This window comes from Crocuta crocuta, unplaced genomic scaffold, assembly GCF_008692635.1.
Source record: "Crocuta crocuta isolate KB4526 unplaced genomic scaffold, BGI_CrCroc_1.0 scaffold50, whole genome shotgun sequence".
NCBI lineage: Eukaryota > Metazoa > Chordata > Mammalia > Carnivora > Hyaenidae > Crocuta > Crocuta crocuta.
In genome coordinates this window covers 5,052,925-5,061,124 of record NW_027527428.1, presented here as the reverse complement: position 1 = coordinate 5,061,124, position 8,200 = coordinate 5,052,925, and the positions used below count along the sequence as shown (strand labels likewise).

Here is an 8,200-nt window from a genome sequence, read left to right as displayed (position 1 = left end):
GCTCCTACCCCACACGCTGGTAGTCCGCTCCCTTCTGGAGGTTAGACGCTGCGAGCCCCTCGGTACTCGGGCATCTTGACCCACGTGCTTTCCTGGCTCGCACACCCGCGATGCGTTCAACACCTGGAAACAAAACCCAGTCGGATCGGATTCTCCAGACACAAAAGGGCCTGGGAAGTTAGGCGCCCCCCGGAGGGAGGTCTGAGGATGGGTTTGTCAGAGCGTTGGCTTTACGACAGGGACCCCCCAACTGGAAAAGACCTAAATGCCATCAAGTGGGGGAGTGGTCCAGTAGATTCCGGCCCATCCGCCCAGAGGCATCCGGATGTGTCCCAAACGTGACCCCGGGGTGGAAAGAGGCTGGTGACAGGTTACGTGCTTATCAAGCTGTAGAACAATGTTTCGAATACGATTTCATTTGTTGAAACAAACCAAACCCTGTATTTCTATGGATATACTCCGACCTGCTAAGAGTGCTTCCCTCTGGAGACAGGATGGGGTTAAGGAGGGCGGACAGCAAGGGGTGGGGTGGGACGGGGCCGGGGGGGTGCCAAGGTTTGTTTTATTTCATATCCTTGAGCGTTGCTTGAAATTTTTTATAGTGGGCATGAGTTACTTGCAGTAACAAGTATTTACAAGATGCTCTGTACTATTAGTGAGGAACGTGCATGTGCACAGGTGTGCATGTGCATGTGTGTGCACGTGTGCGTGTGTGCATGTGCGCGCATGTGGTGAGTTGAGTACGCCTGGCAAAGTCAAGGAAGGTGTCCCAGAGGAGCTGAGTGTGCACAGAATCTTAAAGGGTAAGGAGGGGGCGTTCCAGGCCAACGGTGTCGGGCAAAGAAAACGGCTTGAGGGTTTCTGAGCCACAGAAAGGGGACGAGTCCCGCCCAAGTGCACACCGCAAGCCGTTCCAGAGTCCAGAATAGAGCCTGTCACCAGAGACGCGCTTGGGTATGGACGTGGGGCCCCGTGAGCTCCGGAGTCTGGCAGGATTCGAGTCTGGAGCCCCGGCCGCCACGGCGGGGCTCTGCGGGGATTCATCTGCTGAGGAAGCCACGCGTGGAAGGGGACAGAGCCACACCCCGGGCTGTGCGCCCCTCCCCCCACACCAGTCTCATTCCTGCCCGTGGGATCTTAGTTTACAGAGGTGCCTGAGCGGATGTGGAGAGCTCGGTACAGGCCTTTGAGAGGAAAGTTAGTGCTGCTCACAGTTCCCATAGAAAGAGGCCTGGCAGCCTCGAGGGGCTTCAGAGGTCGAAGCAGGTGTGATCAGGAGGCAGAGGCAGGGGTGAGGAGAAAGCCCAGGCCAGAGCCTTCCGTGGAGTGTCTGAGGAAGGGCAAGGCTGGTGAGGGAAACATCTCAGAACTGGCCACTTTGTATTAATAGCGACTCTGATGTCCAGGGGTCACCTCCAGTCACCTGGTACCTGACCTTGGGGCACTTAGGAGGAGAGTTGGCTTGGGATAAAGGAGGTGGCGGGGCGTCGTCTAGACCCGGGGCTGGGTGGTTTGCATATGAGGGGTGTGCTCCCCACTCCTGAGCCCTTGGTCTCTCTCAGAATTGGCTAGTCCCCGGGGCGCCCGGGGGGCTCAGTCGGTTAAGCGTCCAGCTTCGGCTCAGGTCATGATCTTGCAGTTTGTGAGTTTGAGGCCGACATCGGGCTCTGTGCTGACAGCTCCGAGCCTGGAGCCTGCTTCCGATTCTGTGTGTGTCTCTCTCTCTGCCCCTCCCCTGCTCACGTTCTCTCTGTCTCTGTCTCAAAAATAAACAAACATTTAAAACAATTTTTTAAAAAATGTCAGTGATGGGGCGCCTGGGTGGCTCAGTCGGTTAAGCATCCGACTTCGGCTCAGGTCATGATCACACGGTTGTGGGTTCGAGCCCCACGTCAGGCTCTGTGCTGACAGCTTAGAGCCTGGAGCTGCTTCAGATTCTGTGTCTCCCTCTCTCTCTGACCCTTCCCCGCTCATGTTCTCTCTCCCTCTCTCCCTCCCTCCCTCCCTCTCTCTCTCTCTCTCAGAAATAAATATTTTAAAAATTAAAAAAAAAATGTCAGTGAATCTTAAGATATGGAAAAGAAAAACCATAATTAACACACACACCCACCTTGAGATTCTCCAGGTCCATGGGTCAATGACTTCTCTTACTGCTCAAACCAACCTGGCTTGGGTTTTCTTTTGTCGCTTGAAGCTCAAAAGATTCTGTCCAGAACCGGCCTCCCCTGGTCCCCGCTCTAGCCATTCAGTTCCCAGATGGCTGCTTCCTTTCAGCACAGGGCCTTTGCACGTGCTTTGCTGCTTCTCTTGCTCTTTGCCCACCTATCCAGCAGGTGTCAGAACAACGGTCACTTCCACCGGGAATCCCCCCACCTCCTCCCCCTTGAATGTTAGAGCAAGTCTCAGGGTCTGGGATTCTTTGGTGAATGTCTGACCCCCGCCCCTGGGCCCTCCATGCGAGCCCTGTCTAGATCCCCCCGTGCCCTCCCCCTCGCGTGGCACACAGCAGGTGACGGTACGGCTGAGTCGGTGTGTGACTCACCCTGGGGTCCGCCAGACACAGGTCAGGTTCAGCAGACTCCACGGGCGAGCTCTGCAAGTGGGCGGGTTTCGGGGGGTTAGCGGCGCTTCCGCCAGCAGAGAGCTACCTTCCCGGGCCGAGGGATCGACTCTGAGGCGTGACCCCGGGCAAAGCCGCTCGCCTGCCCCCTCCCGCCCGCTTCCAGGCAGACCTGGAGGACATGCCGGACCTCGTAGAGATGCACGAGGAGTTGTCCGGCCTGGTCATCGGCGCCGCGAGGGAGGCCGAGGAGTACCAGGACTCCTTCGAGCGCTACTCCTACCTCTGGACGGATGACCCCCGGGAGTTCATGAGGAACTTCCTGATCTACGGGCGTGCGGTCACCCCGGACGACTTGGACACCCGGCCCGAGGAGGCCCTCCCCAAGACGCCGCCCAGCCTCACCCAGTTCCAACAGCAGGTGCGCGTGAGCCTCGCCCCCCGGAACCCACCCCCACCCCGTGGGCGGGGAGGCCACTGGGCTCAACTCAAACCTGGGGTGAATCCAGGAGGAGGGGGCATGTCCCGCCCCTCAGGGCCGCGGAGGAAGCCCTGGGGTCGGTCCGGAGGCAGAGGGACAGAGGCGAAGGCGTGATTCACAGCCTGGAAGGAACGGGCGAGGCAGGGCGAGGGCACTCGGGATCGGCCAGTGGGCGTCCCGTCAGTGGGCTCCGGGCTGCAGGGTGGCCCCCGGTCGTCGGGGCCAGGCCCTGGGATGCTTCGGACAGGGGAATATTGGCCCCGAGGGCAAAGAGGGTGGTTGCGGGGGGGGGGGGGGGGCCGGGGTGGGGTNCAACTCAAACCTGGGGTGAATCCAGGAGGAGGGGGCACGTCCCGCCCCTCAGGGCCGCGGAGGAAGCCCTGGGGTCGGTCCGGAGGCAGAGGGACAGAGGCGAAGGCGTGATTCACAGCCTGGAAGGAACGGGCGAGGCAGGGCGAGGGCACTCGGGATCGGCCAGTGGGCGTCCCGTCAGTGGGCTCCGGGCTGCAGGGTGGCCCCCGGTCGTCGGGGCCAGGCCCTGGGATGCTTCGGACAGGGGAATATTGGCCCCGAGGGCAAAGAGGGTGGTTGCGGGGGGGGTGGACTCTGGGTCGGTTTGTATGAGAAAGACGGGCTCCTTGGGGAGAATTCTTCTCTCTCTGGGAATCCGCCAACTTTGGGAGGGACCATCCCGCCAGGCTCAGCAAGGCTGCAGGGGCCCGGGCAGAAAGATCGAACACGAGAAAACGGTTTCTGCACAAACCTCCACCTGTTGGCCACGCGCGCGGTGACAGGGTGTCGCCCGTGAGCCTGGGCCGGTTTCGCCAAACGAGGGTGGGGGCAGCTGAGGGGCTGTGGGAGCCCCGAGAAGGGAAAGCAGTTCAGGAGGGCTGAGTTCAGGGTGCCCCCCCCCACCCCCGCCCCGACCGCATTCACCTGATGGCCTCTGGCCTGTTCTGCAGAGGCCGTGCTGGCCTTTCCGCCGGCTTGCGTGAGCTGCGGACGGGCCGCCGGGCTGGGGGGAGCCCGGGGTGCTAGGACAGGAAGCAGTGCCGCGCAGGAGGGCCGGCCTCCGCCTGCTGAGCCGCGGCCCCGCCTTGCAGATCGACTCCTACGAGAGGCTGTACGAGGAGGTGTCCGGCTGCGAGAACAGCAAGGTGTTCCACTGCTGGCTCCAGTGCGACTGCCGCCCCTTCAAGCAGGCCCTGCTCAGCACCATCAGGCGCTGGGGCTTCATGTTCAAGCGTCACCTGAGCGACCACGTCATCAACAGGTGGGCACCCGGGGCCCATGGCCCACCTCCCCAGGGGACCCGACAAGCACGCTTCCGTGGGGCGGCTGGAGGTCCTGCTGGGAGGCCAGTGGCCCCCAGCAAGCGGGGGGTGGGGGGCAGGAGAAAAGTGTCACCGGCTACGACGGAATGCCCTGTGCTGCGTCCGACTGTTTATGGAGCAGGCGCAGTGTCTGCAGCCTGGAGGGGGCGGACCGGCAGCCGCGGGGTTAGAGGCGGCCGTCAGGGCCCTGAGGCGCATGGGGCCGGGCACCGGGGAGCCAGCCTGAGAGGAGCGGGTGAGGCATAGGGGGAGGGCCGAGAGCAGGTGTCCGGAGGCGGACGGAGCTTTCCCTGCTCAGCACGGCCCCGCAGCGCGACAGGTGAGCCCTCCCTGCCGGCCACTGCCTCAGACGGGCCTCACGCTCCCCGTGGAGGGTGGCGCCTGTCACCGGGGCCTCTGGTTCGACAGCCTGGCTGACCTGGAGGCCTTCATGAAAGTGGCCAGGATGGGCTTAACGAAGCCCCTCAAGGAGGGGGACTATGACGGTCTCGTGGAGGTGATGGGGCATCTGATGAAGGTCAAGGAGAGGCAGGTGGCCACTGACAACATGTTTGAGCCCCTGAAGCAAACCATCGAGCTGCTCAAGACCTACGGGGAGGAGATACCGGAGGAAACGCACATGAAGCTGCAGGTACACAGTGGCCAGAGGCTACCGTGCAGGGAAGGGGGGAGTAGCTCAGTGCCTGGAAGGGAGGGGGCGTGCAGAGAAGGGGGGNGGGTTCGGCCACCGGTCGGGGTGGGGGTGGGGGCACGCTCCTGCGGGGGAAGGGACGCCGAGGGGGCCTCTGGGGTGGAGCCAGTGGTCCCTCCATTTAATTGCTGGATTGGAAATGCCTTTGTACCCTCACCTGCCCCCGAGGACGGGTCACCCCTGGGTGCAGGGGACCGTGCGCAGAATGCAGGGTCAGCGAGGCCCTGCAGAGGTGAGGGATAGGGCCGGGGAGCAGAGGCAGGGCCAGCTCACCCCCCGAGCAGCACCGGGGCAGCTGCTCTGGGCAGTCCCCAGCCCGGCTGTCCCCGAGGCAGGNGGGGGGGGGGGGGGAAGGAGCGGGAAGGCTCCCGGCACCTGCTTCAGAGACAGCTGTGCGGCCGCCTGCCGCCCTGCACGGGCCACCCGAGGGCGTGGGTTTGCAGGCCCAGCGGCAACGAGCGTGACCACGTGGGGTTTGAGATGCGCCACCGCCCACGGAGGGGTTAGTTAACCACAGGCGAGGGAAACCAGGTCTCCTTTGTTTTGCGGGCGAAGCACCCGTGGGCTGGGATTGTTTTCTTCACGGTATTTTAGGGTTAGAAGCCCAGTGTTTGCTCAGGTGTGGGGAAGTTTGAAAACACAAAAATTCACCCGATTGTTAAAGCGATTCTTAAACTAGAAAAGTTATAGACGCGGAGAGAAGGTTAGTGGGGGCGGGAACAGAGGACACGCGCCACCAGCTCTTTATGGCCGAGCACAGTCGGCGGGGCGGGCGGGGCTGGGAGCGTGGTCACAGGGACCTAGACACGGCTCGCCTTAGGACGACACATGCTCACGCACACAACACGTGCACACGCACATGTTACAAATATGCACACCTTATGCACACACGCACATGTGAATACATGCACACTAGTGCACATGAGACACCCGCGCACGCAAACACACGCACGCACTAGNTAGACACGGCTCGCCTTAGGACGACACATGCTCACGCACACAACACGTGCACACACACATGTTACAAATATGCATACCTTATGCACACACGCACATGTGAATACATGCATATGATGCACATGTGACAAGGACATCTCCACACACAAATACACACACACTCTTGCACACACGAACATTCACACACATGCACATGTGACAGGGACACCCGCACATGCAGATACACACACACTACTCATGCACACACGTGCAACACACATGACACAGACACCCACACACGCAAATACACACATGCACACGAAACACAGACATCTGCACGTGCAAATACATGAACACTCTAGTGCACACGTGATACCCACACGTGTAAATACATGCACATACTAGTGCACACATGCACATGTGACACAGACACCCACACATGCAAATACATGCACATGCTAGTGCACACACATGTGACAAGGACAACACATACACACACTCTTGCACACATGAACATTCACACGCATATACACCCGCACACGCAGATACACACACTACTCACGCACACACGTGCAACACACACGTGACACAGACACCCACACACGCAAACACGCGCACACTTGGGCGCTGATGGCGTCAGGTCAGCTCGGGGTGAAGAGGGCCGGCTTCTGTGTCCGGCTCTGGAAGCGTGCAAGTGCAGGTTTCTCGGTTCGCGTGTCAAGCCGCAGCCGTGTGAGACACCGGCCCGGGGCGCCAGGGGTAGGCACATGGGACCCTCTCCTGTTGTCGCAACTCCCCGTGCATCCGTAACATTTCACGAATGGAAAAGGACGGTCCCCGCCTCACGGTGCCGTAGGAGCTGCCGGAGCAGTGGACGAACACCAAGAAACTGGCCATCCAGGTGAAGCAGAACGTGGCGCCCCTCCAGGCCAACGAGGTCAACATCCTGAGGCGCAAGTGCCAGCAATTCGAGGTGCTGCCGCCCCGGGGGGCCGGGCCCGCACCCTCCACGCGGCCGGGCCGGGGAGGGTGACGCGGCTGCTCCTCCCTCAGCTCAGGCAGCACGAGTTCAGGGAGAAGTTCCGGAAAGAAGCGCCGTTCAGCTTCACGGACCCTGACCCCTACAAGTCCCTGAATAAGGTACATAGGTCAAGGCCCCAGTGCCTCTCAGCCAGTTCTCAGGCTGTCACTCGTGGGAGTCCAGAAACACGGCCTCGAGGGGCCCGGGCCCGTGCGCACGCGGGTGTCCCCCAAACCCCAAGTCCCGTCCCGGAGGTGTCCCCGCGTGGGGCGCTGCGCAGAGCGAGGAACATCCTGCAAGCCTGGCCGTCCCGCCCGGCCGCAGGCCCCGCCGTACGGCCTCCAGCCCCGGCTCCTTCACACCCAGCAGCTCCCCGTCGTCTTCCCCTCCCCGCCCCTGTGCGCAGCCCATGCCCGCGGCTCACCATGCCCCCTCTGTCTCCGCTGTTCAGTCTGTGGCCAGCGTCCAACGCACAAGTTCTGCGGAGCTGAGCCTCGCCCCACTCGGGCTCGGGCCTCGTGACCTCCCGCAGGGGAGCGTGTGGGGCACTCAGGAGTTAGCGCAACAGACCCCCAGATGCCGCCCAGCCTCTGCCCTTCCTATGCAGCTTCAGGAGCTGCTATTCCCTGAGCCTCGTGGGGAGGCGTCCAGCCTGTCCTGCGGCCCATGGGCCCGGGCTGGATTCTGCAGAGGGACCCGGTGTGAGCTTGTTTAGGAACCGAGTGTGTGTGTGCAAAAGGCCTCATGGAGCTGCCCACACGCACGGGGAGCCCACCTTCGCACCCGCGCAGACATGCGCGTACTCAGCACCGAAGCGCCCGCTTCACTCGCCCGGCTTGGGGTGACTCTTGCTTTCCTCCTCTTACCTAGACTTCCGTATTAGTCAAAGCAATCAAACGTCACCTGCGTGATGTTTAATAAGGTAAAAGAAAAAAAATAGAGGGTGAAAATTAGGACAGCCTGGAACTCTCAGGAGGAAGCTGGGTTTTAACGGGGAGTCCGTTCACTTCTTGAGTCTGAACCGCCCTCCTGCCTGATCAGAAGCAGGGGGTGTCTGAAGGCAGGAGGGGAGGGTATCGACCGTTGCCCCGTGGTCGGTGCGCGGGGCTGGGACACAGCAGGGTGACGGAGATGACCCCGAGAAGGTGGACCGGGATGTGGCCGGGGGGGGGGGGGG

The 8,200-nt window shown here is 61.6% G+C and overlaps 1 protein-coding gene across 1 annotated transcript in view; it reads left to right on the top strand.

Moving 5' to 3' along the window:
• The window catches only part of DNAH17 (dynein axonemal heavy chain 17), a 95,911-nt gene that overhangs the window by 28,733 nt on the left and 58,978 nt on the right, over positions 1 to 8,200 (top strand). The window contains exons 19-23 of the mRNA XM_077756334.1: positions 2,727 to 2,981; positions 4,145 to 4,314; positions 4,784 to 5,006; positions 6,859 to 6,975; positions 7,056 to 7,142. Of these exons, the coding sequence (XP_077612460.1) occupies positions 2,727 to 2,981; positions 4,145 to 4,314; positions 4,784 to 5,006; positions 6,859 to 6,975; positions 7,056 to 7,142 (852 nt within the window). The remainder of the gene's footprint in view (positions 1 to 2,726; positions 2,982 to 4,144; positions 4,315 to 4,783; positions 5,007 to 6,858; positions 6,976 to 7,055; positions 7,143 to 8,200) is intronic.